A 27,496-nucleotide genomic window follows, 5' to 3' on the forward strand; every position below is an offset into this window, starting at 1 on the left:
GAGAAGCGGCTGCCGCTCCCATGGATCTGCGGTGGAGGGACCGGAGCGGGCCCCGCTTCAGGGTGAAGGCGACAGCGACGGCTCTGCGGGCCGGAAGGTACGTGGCCGCGGGGCACGGCCGGACCCGGACGGGGCGCGGGGACCCCTGCCTCCGCCTGAGGGGGCGGCCGTGCGAGTGGTTCGGCGGGCAGCGCGGGGCTCGGCCGGGGGCCGGGAGTCGGCGCGCTCCGCCGGAGGGGCCGCCCGGGAAGGGAGGGAGAGGAGCGGGTGCGCCCGGGGCGGACGTCCGAGCGGCCGGCGAAGTTCGCCGTGGCGGGGGGAGAGGGGCCCGCCGGAGCTCCTGCTCCTCCGTCCGGGCCCGGGTCGTGAGAGTGGCTGCTCTCCTCCTCGCGGCGTGCGTCCGCCCGGCCCGGGGCCGCGCCGCCGACGTGCTCCCGCCGCTCTGACCTGGGCCGCAGGCGGAGGGGCCGGGCCGGGCCGCGCAGACGGGGAGGCCGGTGGGCGTTTTGCCGTGTGTGGATTTTCTCGGCGGGGTCCTCGAGGTCGAGGGCCGCGCGGGCTGAAGTGCAAGTGTGACCCGCGGCGGGGCGGCGGGCGAGAGGCTGCCCGGAGGCAGCGCCTTTAGAATTAAAATTTTTTTCATGACGTACTTCCCGTATTTTTAATTTGTGAATGAAGTTTCTTTACTTTGATTTGGGGACTGACGGTGCATTTTCTTGTATTTAGCAATTCATCTTTCTGTCTTTTCGGTTTGTAATCTACAGCTGAGTAATTTATGACTAGCCACAGAGATTCTGAGACGGGGACTGTGGCTATAGTCAGAGTAGGGTGAGGGACCTGGAAAAATACCCCTACCAAAACTCCGTATTAATTAAGCAAAGTCAGAGTCACATTAATTCTCTAAAGTAGAATATTAAAGTGGGAGTATAAGCATTCTTCAGTGAAGATTAGTTAAAACTAAAAGCCAGGAGTAACCTGACCTGGAATGTTTGAACGGATATCCCCCAGATAAGAAAATACCTCAGCACAGCCCATTGTCTTCATTGTGTCAATTAAATGAGGCTATTGTGAAATTTACTTTAGCCTGCTAAAAGGCCCCGTTTATGTTTAACTTTGCCCAGATGCTGCTTTTCCTCCTCCAGCCCCTAATCAAGTTATGTATAACCTGGCAATTAGTATGGCAAGTGAGCCCAGCTACCAACAATACAGTAAAAGGCAGGAAGGATCCCATCCTTAAGATTGCATTTTAACTAACACCAAGGTCGTTAAGAAGATTCTTAACTTACTCTTTAGCATACAGACAAGACCTCAGCCCACCTTTGGAGAACTGTCCCGAGGGGTGGAGGAGGACGGGGAGAGGGGTAGGTGGGGGCTGGGGGCTGAGCAGCGTTCAGAGGGGGTCACTTGATCAGGGTTTGGAAGGCCAGGTGCTGTGTTTACAAGTGCCTGCTGCAAGGGCAGCCCGCGTGTGTGCCAGTCCCTCAGTCCCAGGACTGAGTCACCTCCTGTGTGCAAAAACCATTTTTCATACTAGAGTCTTTATTTTGTGAAAGTATCCCCTACAGGATCCCTGAGAATGGCGAGCTCCTCCCACCCCATTCCCCTCAGTAAGGGTAAAATAAGGTTGACAGGTTATACTCCCAAACACCCCGACTTAGAGCACCCACTGTGTGCCTGTGAGAAGCTCCAGGAGGGCAAAGTGTGCAGTTATGTAAGGCATTGGGAGCATGGGGGCAGTGTACGTGTGCGTGTCTGCCCTCAGGTGTCTGAGCCCTGCTGGGTTCCTGACAGGCTGTGTGGCCTTCGCTCAGTCTCTTTTCTTCTTTGGGCTAGTGATTAAGTTGGACTAGATGTTCTCTGCAGCCCCTGCCTGCTCCGACTCTTTCAGAAGTGTGTTTGATAGAAGTTTCACAGAAGTGGTGAGGGCTTGCAGAAATTGGAATTCACATGCGGAAAGAGTTCAGCCTTCCTCGGGGACCGTGGTCTAGAAAAGGCCTGGACATCTCATAGGGAATGTGTCTGTAAAGAAATGGGAGGCAGAATCTAAGGCTGGGGATCAGCGCCCACCTCTGAGAGCCAGACAGATAGCAGGTGTGAATGTACTTGTGAGTGGTTGAGTGCTGTGCCAACATTACTGAAACATTGTTGCTGTTGTAGAAGTCCCTTACCCTCCCTACAATAATTTTTCACCTTTCTTCCATCTGCCTCTCTGCTGTGCTGAGGCCCCCAGGAAGGAAACACGCACTAACTGGGGATGTGGAAGCTACAGGAGGGCTGGTGGCAGGGATGAGCACATGAGCAGGTTTTGGCATAAGCTCCGTGCACTCCTAGTAAAGGCAAAGCCAGGCGGAAGGAGTTCTGTAGGGAACCCCTGGCTTCCTGTCCAATGTGAAGGAGACAACGTCTCCACCCACCCCATCCCAACAAAATACTGCAGACACCTCCTCCTCTCAGGGCCTGGAAGGACAGGGAGGAAATGGACAGGGCTTCTGGTTGGCTCTTGGGGCACTAAGACTGTGATCTGTAGAGCAGTTCGTACCTGTTAACTGACTCCTGGTCAAGTTTGCAAAGTGCATAAACGCTCACCAGGGAAGAAAAACAGGAAGAGAAAGGAGGCACCTCTAATGCCCCTCAGGCCTGCATTCCCACCTCCCACATCATACATCTAAGGCAAAGAGCACTGCCCCCAAGAACATCACCTCCCTGAAAGTTGCCAAATATCACCCTGTCTGGTCCCCAGTATAAAAATCCATACCTAGCCTTCCCAGACTTGTGGAAACAATATCCTCAGACAAACCAAGAGTGACAATAACTGAACTTTAAAAGCGTGATAACTGACACCTCACTTCAGGAGGCTGCCTCCAGAGCATTCTTCTTAGGAATCTGGACTTCCCAGGAATCTGTTGGTACTCAGAATGTTCTAGGGCTCTTACCATCTTACCTGCTGCTGCAGGCTTTTCTAGCATACTTCCTTCACAGCTCTTGTCATGATGTGCCATAACTCTTAACAGTTAGTTATTGGACTGTGTGTTTGGTGTCCACCTGCCTGCCTGCCTGCAAGCTTCTGGAAGGCTGGGAATGGATCTGTGTGGTTGCTCTGCTGGCACATAGTAGAAGCTCACTAACAGTGGTTGGGTCAGTTAGTTAATTAGTAATATGAAAGACACTTTATGGTGCACCCCAAATTAATTGCAATGTTTTTTTTTTTTACTTACATCAACACAAATTTATTATCTTACAGTTCTATAGGTTAGAAGTCCAACACAAGTCTTACTCAGAAAAAAAGTAAGGTGTCAACAGACGGTCCTCCTTTCTGGAAACTTTAAGAGAAAATCCATTTTCTTACCTTTTCCAGCTTCTAGAGCCTGCCTGCATTCCTTAGCTTATGTCCCTTTCCCAACACCACTAAAAAAGGCTGGACAAGTTCTCCTCAAGTCACAGAGCTCCCTGACCTCTTCTGCCTCCCTTTTATACTTTTTTAAAAATTTTGTTGTCATTAATCTACAATAACATGAAGAACATTATGTTTACTAGGCACCCCCCTTCACCAAGTCCCCCCTCCACCCCATTACAGTCACTGTCATCAGCATAGTAAGATGGTGTAGAATCACTACTTGTTTTCTATGTGTTTCACAGCCCTCCCCATGCCCCCCACCACATTATACATGCTAATCATAATGCCCCCTTTCTTTTTCCCCACCCTTATCCCTCCCTTCCCACCCATCCTCCCCAGTCCCTTTCCCTTTGGTAACTGTTAGTCCATTCTTGGGTTCTGTGATTCTGCTACTGTTTTGTTCCTTAAGTTTTTCTTTGTTCTTATACTCCACATATGAGTGAAATCATTTGATACTTGTCTTTTTCCACCTTGCTTATTTCACTGAACATAATACCCTCTAGCTCCATCCATGATTTTGCAAATGGTAGGATTTGTTTTCTTCTTATGGCTGAATGATACTCCATTGTGTATATGTACCATATCTTCTTTATCCGTTCATCTACTGATGGACACTTAGGTTGCTTCCATTTCTTGGCTATTGTAAATAGTGCTGCAATAAACAGGGGTGCATCTGTCTTTTTTCAAACTGGAGTGCTGCATTATTAGGGCAAATTCCTAGAAGTGGACTTCCTGGGTCAAATGGTATATCTATTTTGAGCTTTTTGAGGAACCTCCATACTGCTTTCCACAATGGTTGAACTAATTTACATTCCCACCAGCAGTGTAGGAGGGTTCTCCTTTCTCCACATCCTTGCCAACATTTGTTGTTGTTTGTCTTTTGGATGGTGGTGATCCTTACTGGTGTGAGGTGATTTCTCATTGTGGTTTTAAATTGCATTTCTCTGATGACTCGTGATGTGGAGCATCTTTTCATGTGTCTGTTGGCCATCTGAATTTCTTCTTTAGAGAACTGTCTGTTCAACTCCTCTGCCCATTTTTTAATTGGATTATTTGCTTTTTGTTTGTTGAGGTGCATGAGCTCTTTATATATTTTGGATGTCAACCCTTTATCGGATCTGTCATTTATGAATATATTCTCCCATACTGTAGGGTACCTTTTTGTTCTATTGATGGTGTCCTTTGCTGTACAGAAGCTTTTCAGCTTGATATAGTCCCACTTGTTCATTTTTGCTTTTGTTTCCTTTGCCCAGGGAGATATGTTCATGCAGAACTTGCTCATGTTTATGTCCAAGAGATTTTTGCCTATATTTTTTTCTAAGAGTTTTATGGTGTCAGTTGTCACTTCTCTTTCATTTCTGACTTGAGTTGTCTGTGTTCATTTACACATGGCCGTCCTTTTGCCTTGTCTCCATTTGTTGATGGTGGTGAACTCTAAATAAGAAAATGGAAGAATGAAGTCTAAAGGCCCTGTTTTCTGTATGAAAGTGCTTTCATTTCTTTGGCCAGGTTCAAGTTTCTGTAATTTGTTTTATCCATTTGTGAACTCTCTATTCTATTTCATTTATTTGTGTGTATTTATTTATTTATTTATTTTATTAATCAGGAGAAAAGAAGTGCAACTTATAGTGTGGCTTGACATTTACATCAGAAGTTTCATCTAAACACACCTGCCCAATAGAAGGGTGAATGACCTGTGGAAACCTGGTAAGTCTTTCTTCTAGACATCAACATCAAGGCAGCTGGGTTTTTTAAATGGAGGGTGTCAAGCACACATTTAGTTTTGACTGGTAAAGCAAATGATTAGAACTGGTTGAGTTTTAGGTGTTTGAAAATATTCAGGGTAATGAAGACAGGTTTACAGATCAGGATAATACTGTAGAATGGAAATACAGTTTGTTCACTTAATCTAGTGCAGTTTTATAACTATCTAATATGTAAGTCGCTTGCCTCCTGAAATTGGAGTAACATGCTTGGCAAGTCTGTTACCCACTTGCAGCCAGGAGGATCCTTGTTGTTGGAGCACAGTTAACAAACAGGGCAACTAGAAAGACGTGTTCTGTTATTTTTTTCCTGAAGTTTGGTAGATTGATGATTTTTTAATAGCAAGATAAAATCTAATTTCTCAGTCATCTTCTGGATCCATTAGGATGAAATTGCTGCTTTGGGCAATTACCATGAAGTCTCAATCAAGGGCTGTCAAGTTCTGTTTCTTCAGTGGTTTCTATCAGGGCAGAGAAGGTGTCAGTGCTTTTGTGGTTAGGAGACTTGTTGTTTTGGGTCACTCTGATGTCAGGGTTCTTGTTCACGAAGCCGAAGAATGAGCTTCATACACACTCAAGGTAGGAGAGCAAGGTAGAGGCTTTTATTTAGAGATAAAGTGAACGGACAGTGCTCCTGGCTCACACAAGGAGGGGAAAAGAGACTCCCTGTGTGTATTCATTTTAAATATTATGCTCCTTTAGTTATTGTAGCCGTGCAAGTAAGCTTGAAATTTTAATGTTTGAGTTCAACTTTTTCTTTATCATTGACAGATGAATAAGTATTCAATTGAGTTGTCAATTCCTGCAATATAGTGTGGTAAGGTTATTGTTGGGATTACTTGGGGTCTCTAAGTCAATTTGAGGAAAATGGACATCTTAGTAATGGAATTTTGATCATGGACTGTATATCTCAGTTGTTTTGTTTTTTCTTTCATTGCTCTCAGAAATGTTTCACATGTTTTTCCCCAGAGATCTACAAGTATTTTGTTGCATTTATATTTGAGCATTTGTATTTTTGCATTTTTTATTTTTGGTGGATATAAATGATACTGTTTCTTACATATTCCAATCATATGTTAATGGTTGACTGAAAATCAGAAACTTTTATGTTCACTTTGAACTTAAGTTTATGGTATATGTGTAAAATCCCATCTGGGCACAGAACAACAGGCTCCATTTCTGTTTGAACTTAACCATGTATTTTCACTGAATAATCCATATATTGAATTTGAGCCCTTTACCAGGACTTCTCAGAAGGGGCCCAACCATCAGTAGTGACTATGTTTGAGCTATGGGATGCCTGAACCTGCCTTTTGTGGCACGCATTGAGCACGTGTGCTCCTCCTGTGCACTCTGGTACCTTTGCTAGAGTGAAGACTTGAGCGTTTGTATCTGCAGGACCCAGGAGTCTGGGCTGCAACTTTGGGATGACTTGGAGCCCAGTCCACCAGGAGGAAAATGCTTCCCGTGTGGGGTCCTGACACCTGCAGAGGGGGCTTTGCCATGATTTCTTCTGGATGTTTCTGCAAGGAGTGAGTACAGAACCTGCCATTTTCTATCATATTCCTAAATGCTTTCTTTATTAAATTCTCATATAGTATTGTAACTTTTTTTTTTACGTGTGTTGTGTAAAAATTTCTTAGAAAGGTAAATAGGGCTGGTGTTATCTATACAATAACACTGTTATGAAAGACCAGAATTAGATTATATAATAGCTCCAGGGTCTGGGGCATAGTGTGTGCCCAGAAAGAATAATATTTTGTGAATTTAAAATGCTTTATGGATGCATATCAAGTGAGGAATGAGCCAGCTCTTAGAGCTTTGTGCTCTTCTGTGAATCATCTTTAAAGATCTGACCCTGTAATAATTAATGTGCAATGTTCCTCATTCACTGAGGGTTTCTAATGATTTAACTTTATATTATTCTGTATCATTTTGATTCAGGATTGTTTCTGTAGAGAAGTCCCAATTCAGCATCATATTCACAGTCATAAAATTCATATCAAGAAATGGGACCAGCCAGTCTTCCCTGCAACCTGAGGCAAAGAGAAAAAAGTCACACCCTAGTAAGTCCCTTCACTCACCTGTATTGTTACTTTTCCAACATTAAAGTAATTGAGATCCACTGAAAAGTGGAAGTTTAAGTACATTAAAATTCAGAATATTAATTTGAGTTCTATTTTATTGATGCCAAACCAGAATTTAGTACACTTTTATGTTCCTAGCTTTCAAAAAGCTAACATCAGTATGTTTATATCCCCTGTAGCTTGTCATTTTCAAACGGGATTATCATTGTGCTTGATGATTTCTCCTGAATTAGTGTTGAACATAATTTTTAAAAATTATCTTCATCCACTAATATGTTCTTTACTAGACCTCTGTGTGAATGAATATATTTGTTAAAACATACATAAATGAACCAAGGGAACATCTAACTGTTTTGATACACGATTAGAGTGAGCAAGTTTCATGAATCAGGTTTAGAAGATCAAAATATGATGATGTCTTTTCTCTTCATGCCACCTACTGCATGCTGCTTAAAACCATTTAAGGTGAATTTATTACCAAGTGAAACAAACCTGTTTCCACTAAGCCAACATACAGCAAAGCCAAACACTGACATGAGCAGTGAAACCAAACCCTGACACTGGGATGTGGTGAAAGAAGGTGGGTGTTCCCCAAGCAAGGAGAACGGATAGCTAAAGCTTAAAGCCCTGCACTCACTATTGGCTTATAAGCAAGGGCTTTTAAAGGTTATGGGAAAGGGTTGCAGGATGTGCGATGAGCTTGTGGCATTGTTCTGATGGGTCCATGGTGAGGTGACAGGGGACTGTTTCAGGAGTGTTAGCTGTCAGCCTTCTGACTCCACTGAGGCTGGAGTCCATGTGCTCATTGTCAGGAGGTGGCATGTCTGGTGGGGCCTAAATTCCTGCAAAACAAGTCAAGGATACACGAGTCAATAGTCTGTCTGTGGCCTTGAGGGGGAAATCAGAGTCCTGGGCCATTTTAGTTTGCTTTACCTTGGTTTGCAAACTCCCATTTTTTAAAATCTTAATTTACACATTCTGATTCCCATACTGTGGGTCATAATTGATGGACCTAGTCTTCTGTATCAATGAGATGTCTGAGGGCCTTTATCAGACAGGGAATGCCTGTGCAGTTACAAAACATCTTTAGGACTGAAATCACCGTAACGCTTAAGAGCCAAAACATTGGCTGCTTTTTCTAAATGAGACGCATTTATGGAAAACAGATTTTCTCAGGTTCCAAGTAGAAAATCTGAAGGTACTTTACTTTTGTGTATCTTGGTTTCTGAGATGACAATGAGATGTTTCTAATCTTCCTTTTTTATGTGCTTCCTTCTTGTAATAATGGAAAATTCAAGTTTCTCTTTAGCATGCTCATTCCTTTACTTTTTTGGTCTATTCTGAGCTTCAGAAAAAAATGTACATAAACCTTGCTTTAGCTTTATATTCCTCTAATATACTTTCACCTAATATTCTTTATTGGTAAGCTACACGACAGGCATTCTAATAAGCATGAGGAATTACATATTGTCCTGGTTTTTCACTAGAGCTGTTTTTTAACCTTTTGCTTATGATTCATATGATCATCTCATCATGATCAATTGCATTTAATTTGAGAGTCTGTGCCAGCGTGCTTCTGAGTTTAGCACTGTGTATTTTATGTGTTACAACTCCTGAGGAAATTTTCTTAATTACTTAAGGAGTCTAAAATTTTCTGGACTATTAACACGGGTTTTGTTTCAGTCTCTCATAACTACTGCATAGAATCTTTATTTTACAAGGGTGTCTATGTCTATAAAACCTATAGCATGCTGTACGTTTTATTTCTTCTGAATTTTTTTCATGGAGGAAGCCCTACACAGATTCACACACAGGGGAAGTAGGTGTACATTCAGGGGATTGTCTGCTTGAATTGTGGACAGTATCTGACTGTGGAAATCAGATGCTTTTTACCAATGCTTCTATGAATTCTCATAATGGTTAATTTCCTATGACATTGGAATAATTGAAATTCTCTTAAATATTTAAAGAGTGTATGTATTATATCTCACAATGTAATATTTCAAGTTTACATATTTGTACTAAAGCCAAAAATATTTTCAATTTACTGTTTTTAATTTTCAAATTCATAAAGTATATCCATGTGCCTTATTAAAGTTTTACATTCATGCAACATACTTCCAAATTTATATACTCTCATTGTTTATTTAAAAATGAGTGAACTAATAATTATGATGCTTGATTAAATTGTTAGTTTTCAGAGTTTTCAGGAGAGTCTTAAAATTGTCAGGAGACACCTAAAATTTATTTCCAGTCAAAATATCATTCCACTGTGCTAATTTGCATACAATTTAATGATGATTTTGTATCAAGATTTGGATTCAGCGTAGTATATATTCTCCTTTGATATTCCATATATTAACTTTTGAGTCATGTTAACCTGTGTCAAAGTGCACCAATTACATGTAGTTCCCTACGGCAGCACAAAGGGGATAGTCTCTTCATCACATAGCCCACATACCTCTGCACCGTAAATTCCCCGCAAGGTCATGTCGTTCCTTCCTGCCGCTTACCTGGTAATTTGTCATAAGAGAATCCCACCTCAAGAGAGCCAGAGTGGTAATTCTCTCTCTCTAGTCCCCTCTCTTCATGTTGCTGGGTCATACCTGTAGGGACAGACTCAGAGCAGCACCACACAAGAAGCAAAATGACAGCTGAGACCCCAGCTTCCGTCCTCCGCCAGCCTCGTGGAGAGGACAGGGTGTAGTGGTTCAGGGGCGCCATGGGCCTTAATAGGAGGAGTGGTGGAAGAGGGAATGCCCTTGTCCCTGTCCTGTGCCCTGTGGCAAGGGTTAGAGAGTTTTCATAGTAGCCAGTTGAGGAAAGGCATCATGATAGAAAAAGGGGTTTAAAGTTCTCAGTGTTTCCCCAGGCTCCACAAATTATCCATCACACTGGAGGTACAGTAACATTAATACATTACTCATGTACTGCCTTCTAAATGTTCAGTTTCTTACAGGGTTGACCAGCTTTTAGCTTTACAACTTGGTTCATCGGGGGTAAATCAAGCTCTTCATCCGTAACATATTTTGCGGTCAGATTGGCTTAATGGCATAGTATGAACACAGTCATTTAGAAGAGTGTTTTCAGATAATTTCAGACTTACAGAAAACCTGCAATATCCCTGATATTCCTTCATTCAGATTTTCCAGTGGTCAGTGCACCACTACATTTGCTCCATCATAGAAAATTGTCCACTGTATTTTTCCAATTAGAGGCACAATTTATCACAGAAATAGACATGACCCACATTAGGAAATCAAAATTGTTGATAATTCTTACCTGCAGACCAGCTTTAAATATCAGCAAGTGCATCAACTATGAGAACAATATGTCTGCATTCTGGTCCATAGACTTTCTGTCATTTTCATGACCTCAGTTGGGTTAGAGTCCAAAGTTCTCCAACATCATAATGTGCAGGCTCAAGAGTCCTTGTCTTCTTGGCCTTAGAGGGGAAGCTTTCAATGCTTCACTGCTGAGTATAGTGTTAACTACAGGTTTGTTGTATATGGACATTATCATGCTGAGGTTGTTCCTTCTCTGCTCTGTTTCTTGTGGGTTTTTATGGTAAAAGTATATTGTATGTTGTAGCATGCTTATTCTGACTCTACTGAGATGATAAGATTTTTTTCATTTACTTCTAATCTCATATGATTTGCATATTGAACCACTTGCCTCCTTGGGATAAGTGTCAGCTGGTCATGTGGGAAATCCCTTTAATGTGACCTTGAATTTGGTTTACTAATACTTTTAGAAAATGCTCATCTATTTTATTTTATTTTATTTTTTTATTAAGGTGTCATTGATACATAATCTTATGAATGTTTCACATGAGCAACAGTGTGGTTACTACATTCCCCCTTATTGTCAAGTCCACAACACATACCCCATTACAGGTACTGTGCATCAGCATAGTAAGAATCTTGCATCTATTTTCAATAAGAATATTGGTCTGCAGTTGTGTTTTTTCATGGCATCCTAATCTGGATTGATATCAGGGTAATGGTGGCCTCATAGAGTGAGCTTGGAAGTGTTCTGTACTCTCCAATGTTTTGGAAGATTTTGAGAAAGATTGACATTAATTCTTTAAGAGTTTGGTAGAATTCTCCAGTGAAGCTCTCTGATTACCGGAATCTCTTGTACAGCAAGTGTTCTCTGTCTTTTTTTTCATTCATTTATTCTTTCATCAAATACTTTATTTTTTTTATTTTGGTATCATTAATATACAATCACATGAGCAACAGTGTGCTTACTAGATTCCCCCCATTATCACGTCCCCACCACATACCCCATTACAGTCACTGTCCATCAGTGTAGTAAGATGCTGTAGAGTCACTACTTCTCTTCTCTGTGCTATACTGTCTTCTCTGTCTCCAGAGAAGATCATAGCCTTTCACTGCTGCCTCTCAGCACAGGCCTGTCATTCGTGCCGGGTCAGTGGGTTCTCCGACTGCGTTTTGTATATGGAAGATGCTTCTGATGATTCTGCAAAGTTGCAGTCTTCCGGCTGGGGAGCCGCAACCCGGGGACGGGCGGCGCGGGAGCGGCCGGGGTGTGAGCCCTCCCCACAAGCCCAGCCCGGTGTCTGCATCACCGCCTAGTTTGAAGCATCCAGTGAAAACGCAGGACGCCCGAGTTCACGCAGCCGGCCCGGCCTGGGCGGAGCGAGGATGCTGGGAGTGCCGCGCCGGGGGCGGGTTGAACCTCGCGTCCCGCGAGGCCCGCTGATCCCCGGGGGCAGAGTCCGCATTCCCACGGCCGGCCGTGCAGCCGCGCAGGGAGGCACCACCGCGTCGAGGGCAGCTGCGGGGACAGACGCGGGATGTGCGCGCCCCCCGGCGACTCCGCCTCCCCGGGCCCGCTGCTCAGGCCGGCCCACGGGCCCGGCTAGCTCGACGCGAGCCAGCCGCCCTCCGGCCAAGTCGGTGGCAGAACCCCTCCGTGGTCCTGGGGGCGTGCCAGGCACACCCCCGGGGCACGCGTGCTGGGACACGGCTGCCAGCGCCTCGGCCCGCCCCAGGAGCCGGACCCCCAGGTGGTCACCGGCCTGACAGAGCCCCCTCCACGGGCTCTTCACGCCCCGCGCGGCTGTCCAGCCAGCGCTCCCTGGCGGCCCCCAGGTGTCAGCTCCCACCCCCACCCCCCACGGGAGCCGAGGGCACGCTGTCCCCGCGGCCGCCGCCACCGCCGCAGGCCTGGGGCACGGGCTGGGGCGGCGGCTGAGCGCCTCCCCACTGAGAGGGATGTTGGGCCTTTCTTAGGCTCTTAATCTACGATACTACTACTAAGCTTTTCCTTACACTTTTGAAAAAACGGAGTCATTTTGTTCTATAGAATTTACTACGTTCTGGATTTTGTTTTGATCGTCATGGTGTCATTTTAACATGTACTCTATCCCTATTTTCTCCTTAAATGGGCAGTTGGCTCCTAAGGCTTGATTAGTTTCAAGTTCCGTGATTTGGGCAGAGTATTTCATAGGTGGTGCTGTGCACTTCTGCTGGCATCACATCGGGAGCACGTGCTGTGTGCCTTTTGCGATGTTAATGTTGATCCCTGGACTCAGGTGTCAAGTCTAGTCCTTCCATTTTTTGTTCCTTATGAGCTTTTCAGCTGCTGATTTTAGTGGTCATTAATCACCTTTGTCTGTATCCATTGTGGCAAAGTGGTGATGTTCTACTTCTGTCCTTCTGTCTGCATTTGTTAGTTGAAGGTCTGTGTAATTCTAGAGAGAAGAACATGCCCTACCTATAGGAATGGTAGGATAATAAGCAGGCACTGATGCCGTAGCTAACTCCAAAGGTGACCGGTTAGGTTCTTGCTGTGTTATCTTTATGAACTGATGATATATTTTTTTATTCATAATTTAAAAAATTCATTTTGACATCATTAATCTACAATTACATGAAGAACATTATGTTTACTAGACTCCCCCCTTCACCAAGTCCCCCCCACAAACCCCATTATAATCACTGTCCATCAGCGTAATAAGATGCTATAGAATCACTACATGTCTTCTCTGTGTTGCACAGCCCTCCCTGTGCACTCCCCCCCACATTATACCTGCTAATCGTAAGGCCCCCTTCCTTTTTCCCCACCCTTATCCCTCCCTTCCCATCCACCCTCCCCTTATTGTTTTATGGTGTAAAAATGCAGTTAATACAACTGCTGTTCCTACTGTCTTCATTTGAAATCTCAGCCAAAATTCTCTCCTCAGAATTAATATTTAAAATGGGAATTACTGAGAAGATTTAGTATAGATATTTTTTGACATGTAGACACTGAGTATGTGCATTGGTTTTTTCCATAACCCTGCCATAACATCATCTTGACTATGCTTTCATCCTGAATATCGTGATCAGTATCAAGTATAAAAATGTCTTTGTAATAGCAGTGAAGTACATGTAGTGGCTAAGACTGCAGGTTTTAGAGATAGACAGTCCTGGGTTCAAATCACATATTGCTGTTCCTTATTGCCAGTGCACCTCAGGAAATGATTTAACCTCAGTGGGCCTGTGGTTCCCTCAATGGTAATATAGGGACAGTGAAACCCACCTTACTAGGTCAAATGATTACGAAGATTAAAGTAAACAATACATTCAAAATGCCTCGTACAGAGCATGGTGCTTGGACTGTGGGGTGTAACTGTCATCCGTGATGGGAGCAAGAGCAGTGCTTGTGTCCATGGCACCCATTGTGTGAGGTCATCATATGCCATCATTCCGAGCCTGGTGCCACAGCATAAAGGGCAGTCAGGACTGCTGGCTCTGGTTGCAGAAGTGCCCAGAGCGGTTCAGGCTGAATCCTGCTTTAAGGTTCTTTTAAGGAAAAAGGAACACTAAGAAAATTTTCTTAACCTTCACACCAAAGGAATTCTCTCTCAAAATAGAAGTATAAGGTAATTTAAAAATTGTTTTAGAAAGGTTATTTTGAAAGGATGCTTTTCTGTGTCCGGACATACTACTTGGGACTCTAAGTAAGGACAGGTAACAGTGTATTTGTTTTGGTTTCCTTATGGAGGACAACCAGCTCTTGATTATTACCTATGCACTAAGCAGGCTTATTCCTGTAGTACACTAGCTTTATGCTGGTGTATGTGTGTCTGTAAACCTTTTTTTCCTTCTCTCTCACGATAGTATTTATAGGAATGAATGTGTTACTGCTAAAGATTTAAATTAGTAGCTGTAGAAAGGAGAATTATAATGGTATAAAAGGCTTGATCTGTCACCATCTCTATCTTCTTAGTCATCTTTTTTCTCTATCTGTTTCTTTTAAATCTTAAGAAAGATTATTTTCAGGAACCATTTACTATCTTAGTCTTGGAAATGAAAAAAGAATAAACTCCTTTTTATGCATAATTTCTGAATGAAAAAAAGCATAGGAATCAAATGATATAAATTATATTTGCTTTTTCTAAGGAAAGTTTATTGAGGAAAAATACTTCTTTTTTTCCTCACCCACAATTGATTTGACTGTTCAGTGAATTAAACTTTTAATACAAGCTTCAGCTTTTCCTAACAATCCATTTCTCATTTTATGAAAAAGCCCGATACATGAATCGCCCTTAGAAAGTATTTATTTATAAATGCCTAAAGCAAAAATGTAAATGATGTCATTTTTCAGGTGAATTTTGGACACCAAGATAATCTGTTCCTTTTTTGTCACAGGTATATTTTCCTAGCTGAATAAAATATAACTATGTAAAAATCATAACTGGATTAAAAAAAGCTTAATTGATTGAACCCTTGAAATTCAATCAAAAGCTCCCCATGCTGGTGAACATAAAACTGTTTTGCCGGATTCCTTCTTAGTGTTTTAGGGTGTAAAAATGCAGTTAGTACAACTGCTGTTCCTACTGACTTCATTTGAAATCTAAGCCAAAATTCTCTCCTCAGGATTAATATTAAAAATGGGAATTACTGAAAAGTTTTAGTATAGATATGTTTTTGATATGTAGACACTGAGTATATGCATTGGTTTTTTCCATAACATCATCTTGACTATGCTTTCATCCTGAATATTGTGATCAGTATCAAGTATAAAAATGTCTTTGCAATAACAGTGAAGTACATGTAGTGGCCAAGACCCCAGGTTTTAGAGAGAGACAGTCCTGGGTTCAAATCACACATTGCTGTTCCTTATTGCCAGTGTACCTCAGGAAATGATTTAACCTCAGTGGGCCTGTGGTTCCCTCAATGGTAATATAGGGACAGTGAAACCCACCTTACTAGGTCAAATGATTACGAAGATTAAAGTAAACAATACATTCAAAATGCCTCGGACAGAGCACGGTGCTTGGACTGTGGGGTGTAACTGTCATCCGTGATGGGAGCAAGAGCAGTGCTTGTGTCCATGGCACCCATTGTGTGAGGTCATCATATGCCATCATTCCGAGCCTGGTGCCACAGCATAAAGGGCAGTCAGGACTGCTGGCTCTGGTTGCAGAAGTGTCCAGAGTGGTTCAGGCTGAATCCTGCTTTAAGGTTCTTTTAAGGAAAAAGGAACACTAAAAAAATCTTATTAACCTTCACACCAAAGGAATTCTCTCTCAAAAAAGTATAAGGTAATTTAAAAATTGTTTTAGAAAGGTTATTTTGAAAGGATGCTTTTCTGTGTCCGGACATACTACTTGGGACTCTAAGTAAGGACAGGTAACAGTGTATTTGTTTTGGTTTCCTTATGGAGGAGAACCAGCTCTTGATTATTACCTATGCACTAAGCAGGCTTATTCCTGTAGTACACTAGCTTTATGCTGGTGTATGTGTTTCCACGAGGAGACTTATAGTGGGAAATCTGAAATATCACAAAAGTAGGCAAGATAATGTACATCATGTGTACCTATCATCAGCTTTAGAAATTATCATATGAACAATATTGTTTTACATATATTCCCATCTACTCCTCTTCCATAATTTGTTGAAGCAAATTTTAGACATCGTACTTCATCTATAAATGTATCTAAAAGATAAGAATTCTTGTTTTCTACAAAAGTATCACAATACCATTATACTTTAAAATGATAATTTCTTGATATCAAATATCAGACATTGTTCAAAATTTTCATTGTTTAAATTCTTAACTCTAAGAATTTCCTAAACAGTTTGTCTATTTGAATCAAAATCTAGGTAAGATCCAAACATTGGGCATGTTTGATACATCCTTTAAGGCCCCTTTAATCTTCTCACAGTGTTTTCACTTCTTGAAATTTATTTGTTGAATAAACTGGGTAATTTGTAGAATTTCCTACAGACTGCGTTTTGCTGTGTAGTTTATAAAGCCAGGGAACTGTTTGTCACCTTTTTATATAGACCTTCTTACTTTGTTCTTTAGATTTCTACCCTTTTTCATGGCTTCCCTTAATATTAATTTCACCCAGATTTTACCTTTATAAAAATATTTAAATTATTAGCCTTCATAGAATAGCTTGCATCAAGCCCCACCCTTTGGAGTGGTCCGCTGAGTCCTAGGCAGGCGTGAGAATCTCAGGCTGATCCCATTGTCTGTCATCACTCTCATTCACTTACAGTATATAAAATGATATAGATGCTGTTAATTATAGACTGTTTGGCAATTTATATTCAGAGTGGAGAGAGTTCGAGTTAGTTAGATTTCAGGGTTGTGCCAAATCTACTTATTAGATTTATTTAATAAATATTTTATTGTTAAAATGATAAAAAATACATGTCCCATTTGTATCTGACATGTTCTGACAATCTAGGTCAGTCGGTTCAGTAAATGTGCTATTGAAATGTGGCATGAGGTCCTTGAATTTTAAGTTTAAATGCCTGCTGAATAAAGATCCTTGATACTGTCATACAGTTTTTATGTGTTAGGTAGAACCGCATGAAATTGCCTATTTTGTAAGTAAAAAATGATTACATATTTACAATTTTATATAGTTCGACCTAATGGACAACAATAGAACCTCAGAAAAGGAACTTGCAATACTTGTAACATGTTCTAAATCTTCCCTGAAATTATATATTAAAAGCTTTTTATTTTTTAGGAGAAAGAAATCAGAAGACAACAAGCTGTTCTGAAGCATCAGGTCTGTAGACATAAAGTTAAACAATTGTTGAAATGTACATTTTATGATTTTTCTTAAATCTTAATTTGGGAAGCATCTTGAAAATATATTCTTAAAAATTTCCATTATGATTCCCCCTTAAGTTTTCCCTTCATCTTACAATTATTGCCTTGCTTTCGTATTGGTGTCTTTTGGGTGGTTAAAAATTGGTTTCATGACTATGTGATTTCTGTTTCATAATGTTATGCCAACTCTTTCTACTGGGAGGTGGAGAGGCATAGACTAGATATGGTATGGGTATGTTTATTTTTGTCCATCTAACACCGCATTGTGATTTGGTTGTGATATGGTTGTCATAGCAATGCATAAAGTGTAGCACTGGCTGCTGTCATATTACATACTGCTGCATGGCTTTACAGCACAGTGCATTGCATACATCTCCTTGTCTGTCTATAAGTATGATCTGTCCCCAAGATTTTTAACTGAATTGTGTAAGCCTTATTGAAGGCCGCTGTCCGAAAATTTGTGTTACTGATGTTAAAATGAAAGTTCGATAACTGTACAAATTAGGTACAATTGTGACCCATATTCTCCCATCTTTCCTGATGCAAAACTGCCATTGAATACAATGGGAATTTTCAGTTAGGTTGATGAGAGAATATGAAATAGATTCGTGTTTTATAGGTAAATTTTAGAAGTGATATTAGAAATATCCCTTTGGGGATACTAAAAAGAATTGATTAGACGTTACAACTTTGATTTTTGAAGTCTGAAATAAAATGAGATGATCAAACTCTAAGCTACTGGTAGTGCTTATCTTATTTTCATACTGTGCCTTTTAGATGCCCTTATGGCCAATGGTGCAGCTTTTATGGCTTTAAGTAGTGCATGAAGTGGCAGACATCAGTAAATAGGAGTATCCCGTTTCATTGGTATTGGTATATGAACCACATCTAAGCAAAGAGCAGAGAAAAGGAACAACGGAGGAAAACGATTTGGGTCACTTGTCAAAACAACCCAGTTGTACCTCTGTTAAGGAACCAAAATGAGAGGAGGCTGATTACGTGACTTTTTGCCAGTATTATTTCTGTTCCCCTGTCCTATATGTTCAAAAAATCCCATTGTATTTATTTAGAAAGGTTCCACCGTTCTACAGGTGACTTTTTGACCGTTTGTGTAAATAGGAATTTTCCTATGTAATGTCAACTCTGTACTATAAGTAAATGTATTCTTTCATCTTTTTTATGAATTGATTTGCATTGTCTTTACTTGAAAGACAATGAAAGCTAAACTTTTACTAAAGATGGATAACTGTGAAGCATGGATGTTGATTTGAAACATTATTTTCTCTAGGATGATCCTTGCCGACATGGTAACTCGCCTCAGCGAAGAGTTGAGAAAAGGAAAAACAGAGAAAAACACTTACGACTTGTCCAAACTACCAACTTGTGGTTCTGTTAAGACACCGAAAAGAGAGGAGGCTGAGTACGTGACTTTTTGCCGGTATTATTTCTGTTCCCCTGTCCTATATGTTCATAACATCCCATTGTATTTGTTTAGAAAGGTTCCACCATACCACAGGTGACTTTTTGACCGTTTGTGTAAGTAGGAATTTTCCAATGTAATGTCAACTCTGTACTATAAGTAAATGTATTCTTTCATCATCTTTATGAATTGATTTGCATTGTCTTTACTTGAAAGACAATGAAAGCTAAGCTTTTACTAAAGATGGATAACTGTGAAGCATGGATGTTGATTTGAAACATTATTTTCTCTAGGATGATCCTTGCCGACATGGTAACTCGCCTCAGCGAAGAGTTGAGAAAAGGAAAAACAGAGAAAAACACTTACGACTTGTCCAAACTACCAACTTGTGGTTCTGTTAAGACACCGAAAAGAGAGGAGGCTGAGTACGTGACTTTTTGCCGGTATTATTTCTGTTCCCCTGTCCTATATGTTCATAACATCCCGTTGTATTTGTTTAGAAAGGTTCCACCATACCACAGGTGACTTTTTGACCGTTTGTGTAAATAGGAATTTTCCTATGTAATGTCAACTCTGTACTATAAGTAAATGTATTTTTCATCTTTTTTATGAATTGATTTGCATTGTCTTTACTTGAAAGACAATGAAAGCTAAACTTTTACTAAAGATGGATACCTGTGAAGCATGGATGTTGATTTGAAACATTATTTTCTTTAGGATGATCCTTGCTGACATGGTAACTCGCCTCAGCGAAGAGTTGAGAAAAGGAAAAATGGAGAAAAACACTTGTGACTTGTCCAAACTACCAACTTTTGGTTCTGTTAAGACACCGAAAAGAGAGGAGGCTGAGTATGTGACTTTTTGCCGGTATTATTTCTGTTCTCCTGTCCTATATGTTCATAACATCCCATTGTATTTGTTTAGAAAGGTTCCACCATACTACAGGTGACTTTTTTTTTCTTTTTAAGAGGGCATCTCTCATATTTATTGATCAAATGGTTGTTAACAACAATAAAATTCTGTATAGGGGACTCAATGCACAATCATTAATCAACCCCAAGCCTAATTCTCAGCAGTCTCCAATCTTCTGAAGCATGATGAACAAGTTCTTACATAGTGAATAAGTTCTTACATGGTGAACAGTGCAAGGGCAGTCATCACAGACACTTTCGGTTTTGATCACGCATCATGAACTATAAACAATCAGGTCAAATATTATTCGTTTGATTTTTATACTTGATTTATATGTGAATCCCACATTTCTCCCTTATTATTATTATTATTATATTTTTTAAATAAAATGCTGTAGTGGTAGGTAGATGCAAGATAAAAGTAGAAAACATAGTTTAGTGCTGTAAGAGGGCAAATGTAGATGATCAGGTGTGTGCCTATAGACTAAGTATTAATCCAAGCTAGAGAAGGGCAACAAAACATCCACGGATGCAGAAGATTTCTCTCAAAACAGATGGGATGAGGTTCTGAGCCTCACTTCTGTTGATCCCCAATTTCTCACCTGATGGCCCCCCTGCGACTGTGCCTGTCTTAGGTTGTTCCTCCCTTGAGGAATCTTACCCGTCTCTGGCTCACCAGTCATCTTCCGGGGCCATACAGGGAAATGTAAAGTTGGTAAGTGAGAGGGGAGCCTTATTGTTTGAAAAGGTTAGCTTTTTACTTCTTTGCAGATTTATGCCCTGTGGCTTCTATGCCCAGCATTTGTCTTGAGGTATCTTTACCACTTGGAAGAATTATGATACTCGGTAATTTCGATATGAGGCACGAATTCTACTTAGGGGTTGTAATTATGAAGGAAGAAGAGAAGCTATAGAAGTAGCAGACTGAAGAAAACATGGGAAGATTGATTATTTCTTTGACATATCTTCTTGTAGAGTAACATAAGCATGATAGGTTTTAAACTAATTAAATTGTGCACACACATTAACATAATAGGAATACAGCTACATAACAAAAGCAGACCTACAATTACCAGCCATCTCCAGTGAAACCAAAAACCAGTTAGGCACCCTAGGCATTTGTGAAAACTTATCAATGATATGATGGATATTGTCTAACTGAATTTGAATAGTTTGAGAAAAATCAGACAAATTAAAACAACACATTCCTGGGAACCTGCAGGTGACTTTTTGACCGTTTGTGTAAATAGGAATTTTCCTATGTAATGTCAACTCTGTACTATAAGTAAATGTATTCTTTCATCTTTTTTATGAATTGATTTGCATTGTCTTTACTTGAAAGACAATGAAAGCTAAACTTTTACTAAAGATGGATAACTGTGAAGCATGGATGTTGATTTGAAACATTATTTTCTCTAGGATGATCCTTGCCGACATGGTAACTCGCCTCAGTGAAGAGTTGAGAAAAGAAAAAGCGGAGAAAAACACTTGTGACTTGTCCAAACTACCAACTTTTGGTTCCGTTAAGACACCGAAACGAGTAGAGGCTGAGTACGTGACTTTTTGCCAGTATTATTTCTGTTCCCCTGTCCTATATGTTCATAACATCCCATTGTATTTGTTTAGAAAGGTTCCACCATACTACAGGTGACTTTTTGACCGTTTGTGTAAATAGGAATTTTCCTATGTAATGTCAACTCTGTACTATAAGTAAATGTATTCTTTCATCTTTTTTATGAATTGATTTGCATTGTCTTTACTTGAAAGACAATGAAAGCTAAACTTTTACTAAAGATGGATAACTGTGAAGCATGGATGTTGATTTGAAACATTATTTTCTCTAGGATGATCCTTGCCGACATGGTAACTCGCCTCAGCGAAGAGTTGAGAAAAGGAAAAACGTAGAAAAACACATGTGACTTGTCCAAACTACCAACTTTTAGTTCCGTTAAGACACTGAAACGAGAACACTCTAAGGACCTGACTCTTTGCGGGTATTATTTCTGTGTCCTTTTCCTGTATGTTCATAACATCCCCTTGTATTTGTTTAGAAACTTTCCACCATACTAAAGGTGGCTTTTTGACCATTTGCATAAATAGGAATTTTCCTATGTAATGTCAACTCTGTACTGTAAGTAAATGTATTCTTTCATGTGTTTTGATGAATTAATTTGCATTGTCTTTACTTGGAAGAGAATGAAAGCTAAACTTTTACTAAAGATAGATAACTCTAAAGCATGGATATTGATTTCAAACATTATTTTCTCTAGTACGAACCTTAATGAAATGGAAACTCATCTAAGCAAATTGCAGAGAAAAGGAACAACAGAGGAAAATGATTCAGGTCGCTTGTCAAAACAACCCAGTTGTATCTCTGTTAAGGAACCGAAACAAAAGGAGTCTCTGTACCTGACTAATTGCCGGTATTATTTCTGTTCCCCTGTCCTGTATGTTCATAACATCCCATTGTATTTGCTTAGAAACCTTCTACCATAGTAAAGGTGACTTTTTGACCGTTTGTGTAAATATGAATTTTCTTATGTAATGTCAACTCTGTACTATAAGTAAATGTATTCTTTCATCCTTTCCATGAATTAATTTGCATTGTCTTTACATGAAAGAGAATGAAAGCTAAACTTTTTCTAAAGATGGGTAACTCTGAAGCATGGATGTTGATTTGAAACATTATTTTCTCTAGTTTCGTCTTTGCTGAAATGGTAAATCGCCTTTGTGAAGAGTTGATAAAAGGAAAAATGGAGGCAAACACTTGTGACTTGAAAGAACTACCACCTTTTACTTATTCTAAGGAACTGATAGAGAACCCGGACCTCTACCAGGACATGACTTTTTCCCGGTATTATTTCTGTTCCCCTGTCCTATGTGTTCATAACATCTCCCATTGTATTTGTTTAGAAAACTTCCACCATATTACAGGTGACTTTTTGACAGTTTTTGTGAGTGGAAATTTTCCTATGTAATGTCAACTCTGTACTATAAGTAAATGTAGTCTTTCATCTTTATGAATTAATTTGCATTGTCTTTACTTGAAAGAGAATGAAAGCTAAACTTTTACTAAAGATGGATAACTCTGAAGCATGGATGTTGATTTGAAACATTATTTTCTCTAGGATGATCCTCACTGATATGCATACTCGCCTCAGCGAAGCGTTGAGAAAAAAAAAAACAGGGGAAAACACTTGTGACTGGGCCAAACTACCAACTTTTAGTTCCGTTAAGACAACGAAACACTCTAAGGACCTGACTCTTTGCGGGTATTATTTCTGTTCCCCTGTCCTGTATGTTCATAACATGCCCTTGTATTTGTTTAGAAACCTTCCACCATACTAAAGGTGACTTTGGGACCGTTTGTGGAAATAGGAATTTTCCTATGTAATGTCAACTCTGTACTCTAAGTAAATGTATTCTTTCATGTGTTTTGATGAATTAATTTGCATTGGAAGAGAATGAAAGCTAAACTTTTACTAAAAATAGATAACCCTAAAGCATGGATATTGATTTCAAACATTATTTTCTCTAGTAAGAACCTTAATGAAATAGAAACTCATCTCAGCAAAGAGCAGAGAAAAAGAAAAAGGGAGGAAAACACTTCTGGTAACTCATCAGAACCAAGTTTTACTTGTGTTAAGAAAGCAAAACGAGATGACTGTAAGGACCTGTGCAGGTATTATTTCTCTTCCCCTGTCCTATATGTTCATAACATCCCACTGTATCTGTTTAGAAACCTTCCACTATATATTAAAGGTGACTTTTTGATAGTTTGCGTAAATAAGAATTTTCCTACATAATGTCAACTCTGTACTATAAGTAAATGTATTCTTTCGTCGTTTTTTATGAATTAATTTGCATTGTGTTTACTTGAAAGAGAATAAAAGCTAAACTTTTACTAAAGATAGGTAACTCTAAAGCATGGATATTGATTTCAAATATTATTTTCTCTAGTATGATCCTTACCGAAATAGAAAATCATGAGGATGCATGGCCTTTTCGTCTTCCTGTAAACTTGAACTTTGTTCCTGGTTATACCAAAGTTATTAAGAAGCCTATGGATTTTTCCACAATTAGAGAGAAATTAATTAGTGGACAGTAAGTACATCATTTCTATTCAGTGTTTATTGAATGTTTGTTATGTGCTCAGTACTCTTATAGTGAGCCAAGAATACATCAATTACAAGCCCTGCCTTTAGAGACAGGATATATATGTGTGGTTAAGGTAGTATGATACGGAAGACAAGTCAATTAAAATTATATCAGTAATTAGAAATAGTGTAATAAAGCTGTTTTGACTTTGGAAGGCCACCAAACCTAGCTTGGGAGTTAAGGAAAAGTATCAGGGAAGCCTCCCAAAGTGACTAAGTGACATGTAAGCTGGAGCTTATATTGTGCATCATTGGGATATCAATACCATTTCATGTGCATTTAACAAAAATTGATTTCATAATATTTTCAGATTATTATAAGATGGATCATTGTTAATTTTAAGTAATGAAAGCTTTACAATGAATCATAGATTACAAAAAAGGCCTGTGTTAAAAGTAGAAGAAAATTATTTGCTCCTCTCTACCATATGGTCTTTGTGATCCTATCGAAGGGTAAAGTGGCTTCCTGGTCACAGTTAATGATTTTTGTTAAAACGACTTCAGACTCCTGCCAGGGAGTGACCACTGTCAGTGGGCTTTAGTTGGTTCTGGATACTGGACTCCTGTGGAACCACAGGAAGGAATGAGGCTGTTTGTTTACAGAACAAACCCACGTGAGAATGGCCAGGAGCCGTGGAGCTGCATGGGCCCTCTACTCCATTCTCCCTGCTCCCTTTATTCCTATATACTGCTTTTGGTTAATGTAGCTTGTGCCCATAACTGCAGGCAAATTCACCAGTAATTCTGGAGAAAAAAGGAACTTTACATGAAAAAGAACCATAAAATATATTTTGATTACATTCTTACTGTGTTTTTTAAAAGCATTATTTAACAGTGTATTAATTGATCCCTCCTGGATATTCCTTGGGAGAAAATGACCGTGTTCTATAATTTTATATTCAATTTAGAAGTGTTGATTAGAACTTAACTCATTAGTGACCAACATTCTTATATATATCCAAGGATTTAAGAAGTTGACAAAATGACTAATTTGTTTGTAGGCTGAAATGCCAGTCTTTCAAAAGATTCTATTTACTTTTTAAAAAATTAAAATTCAGAAAACATTTAAGACTGTTAAAATATTGGTTCTAATATGAACCAAACAGCAGAAGCTGGTGTCTAGATAGGAACTAGTTCTTTTGCTCAGATGTTTAGGTGGGTAGCACATGGCCAGGACAGACTTACACAGGAAGACTTTACCAGTGTTTAAATCAACTCTTGACTTTATCTTCTGCGATTCTCCAGTCCCTGGGTGGAGGATGAACTTCAGCCTCAAAATCCCCAAAACACACAGGTTCAAACATTAAAACAGAGCTTAGACATTACCAAAAATTGGAGCTCCCTTTTGAGAACGAGTCCTGGTGAATGGAGGAGGAACATAGCAGAGGGAGGCAGGCGGAGGGGAGCAGTTCTGTATGATCCCGTTCATGACGCCAGCTGTGTCGGAGGCAAAATTCAGTGGATTCAAGGTCCTCTAACTTCAAATTGTTTGATTAAGCCCAAACTAATGAGCTGGAAACAAAACTCACAACAATATTTCAAATATTTAAATCAGAAATTTATAGAACAGAGGGGAGGAGGTGCCTAGTTTAATGAGTCTGGGTTCCGTCAGCTGCCCTGTCCTGTGAAGGGACGGCAGAGATGTGAGCACCGCACTCACCGCACCTAGAATCTCACCGAGAATTCTTTCCTGGATTCCAGTCTCCCTGACAGTAATCATTAACCTTTTCTTGTAGTAAGGAAGAGTCTAAAGAGCGAAATATTTCTCTGAGTAATATTAAAATATTTTATAAAAACTATTCTCATACATTGTATGATTCTATTTTTATGAAATACACAGAATAGGTAAATACATAGAGACAGAAAAGCAGATTAGTTGTTTCCGGGAACTGGGATAGGGAGGAATGAAGAGTAACTGTTTAATGGGTTGGGTATGAGGTTTCACTTTAGGGTAATGACAATGTTTTGAAACTAAATAGAGGTGGTGGTAGTAGAATGTGTGGAATATACCAAGTGCCACTAAATTATCTACCTTAAAATGGCCAATTTTATGTTATGTGAATGTCGTCACCTGAATAAAAATAATAATTCCCAGAAGAATAGGAAAATGGGTGAGGTTACATAAGTACTGACTTAATTCTCTTATTACTGCATATATCCTGAGAGAGTGAAAAAGACTATATAAGGTATTTGATGAAAGAAATAGTTCCACTTTTACCAGGTCTCAGAGCTCCCGTGTGTACTTCATAGGTATTTCTAAAAGGTAAATTAGTGTTCAGCTTATCATCATATATTAGAATTAATTTAAATTTGGATATCCAAAAGCCCTCCTTCAAAATATATTGATTTGGCTTGAGTTGGCTTGAAACAAGGCAGTCTTTTTTTACCAAAAAGCTTAGGCAGGTACATTCACCAATCTGTCTTCTCTGTGCTCTTACAGAGAAAGAGAATCAGGTTTATCGCACCAAAAAAGCACAGACGCCACAGTGCTTCCAATGGAAGGGCAGATCCTCATAGTGTTTCTCTGTGAAGGGATAACACGTGCTGTTTTGTTGTTGGGATCATCATAATCCATTGCTTGAGAAAAGAGCACGGTTGAAAAGAGAAGAGAAAGAGGAAATGGGGAAGATTTAACACAGAGTGGCATGTCCTGGGATGTACGTGAAGGGTCCAGGGCAGCTGTAATGTGTATCGTGCATAGGAGGCATTGACATTATTTCTAATGAAACTAGTTGTTTTGAATGTGGTTCATAGGGTACTACAAGTGCTACAATTGGTCAGAAAAGTTAAACTAGTCAAGTGGAATGAGTTCTGGGCTGGAATTGTGATTCAAGTCAAACCGGAAATTGGATGGGGGGAGAAATGCTAGTTAGTTGAAATATATCTTGATCTTCTGAGAAATCTGTTTTTTCCATTTAACCTGTCTATATCCTTTATAGTCCAGAACACATGGAAGTTTTAAAATGTTCCATTTGTAAGAGGAGATAAGGTGTTTTATTTCTGCTTAAATGCAATTATCTTTTTTTCTCTTACCTTTTCAGTTTTACTTTTTATTTTACCTTTTATTATCATTTCATTTGTTTACAAAACAAAGCCACCCTACAAAAGAACCTCTAAATCATGTGTTTTCTTTCAGGTATCCAAACCTGGAAACCTTTGCTGTCGATATCAGGCTTGTTTTTGACAACTGTGAAGCATTTAATCAAGATGATTCTGATACAGGCAGAGCTGGCCACAGTATGAGGACGTATTTTGAGAAAAAGTGGACAGATACTCTCAAAGTGAGCCGAAGCTACAATAATCTCTTTTTTCCTTTTCAATAAGGGCGAATAAGACCAGCAATGTCAACTATATTTTACATAAGTGTGCAAGGCACACGCATAATGGCTTTTTATCTTAGTAAAAGTATCACACACGAAAACAATATCAGAAGAATGATACCATTTTTAAAGGCTTCACTCCTACAACAACCAAGGCCCTTGGTTATTGGTTTGTGTGATTTATCAGCTAATTTAGGTAGAACAGGGAAGCACACCCAAAGAATTTTCAAAGGTAAGGGTGTTACAGAGTAACAGCAATTAAAATATATCAAATCACACTGAGTATTCAACACCAGAGCTCTAATGTGGGAGATGGTTCTCCTTTCCCTCTCAATAAATATCTACTTTTCCTTTT

General features: G+C 39.9%; 1 protein-coding gene across 1 annotated transcript; it reads left to right on the top strand.

The window, feature by feature from the left end:
- On the top strand, positions 1 to 27,496 carry LOC118920467 (uncharacterized). Its single transcript, XM_057489502.1, has 13 exons — positions 1 to 97; positions 5,001 to 5,101; positions 6,556 to 6,689; positions 18,622 to 18,753; positions 19,047 to 19,178; positions 19,471 to 19,602; positions 21,084 to 21,215; positions 21,935 to 22,087; positions 22,363 to 22,518; positions 22,793 to 22,936; positions 23,203 to 23,346; positions 23,625 to 23,768; positions 26,958 to 27,496. Exons 3-13 carry the CDS (start codon positions 6,616 to 6,618, stop codon positions 27,142 to 27,144), a joined length of 1,530 nt encoding a protein of 509 aa, XP_057345485.1. The 5' UTR covers positions 1 to 97; positions 5,001 to 5,101; positions 6,556 to 6,615; the 3' UTR covers positions 27,145 to 27,496.

Source organism: Manis pentadactyla, chromosome 12, assembly GCF_030020395.1.
Source record: "Manis pentadactyla isolate mManPen7 chromosome 12, mManPen7.hap1, whole genome shotgun sequence".
NCBI classification, from domain to species: domain Eukaryota; kingdom Metazoa; phylum Chordata; class Mammalia; order Pholidota; family Manidae; genus Manis; species Manis pentadactyla.

What these genes read in the sequence shown, in the direction of transcription:
- LOC118920467 (XM_057489502.1), top strand. Translation starts at nt 6,616, where the DNA reads ATGCTTCCCGTGTGGGGTCCTGACACCTGCAGAGGGGGCTTTGCCATG. An exon ending in CCGAAAAGAGAGGAGGCTGA is followed by an intron (nt 18,754 to 19,046) that starts GTACGTGACTTT and finishes TATTTTCTCTAG; the next exon opens with GATGATCCTTGCCGACATGG. An exon ending in AAGGACCTGACTCTTTGCGG is followed by an intron (nt 22,937 to 23,202) that starts GTATTATTTCTG and finishes TATTTTCTCTAG; the next exon opens with TAAGAACCTTAATGAAATAG.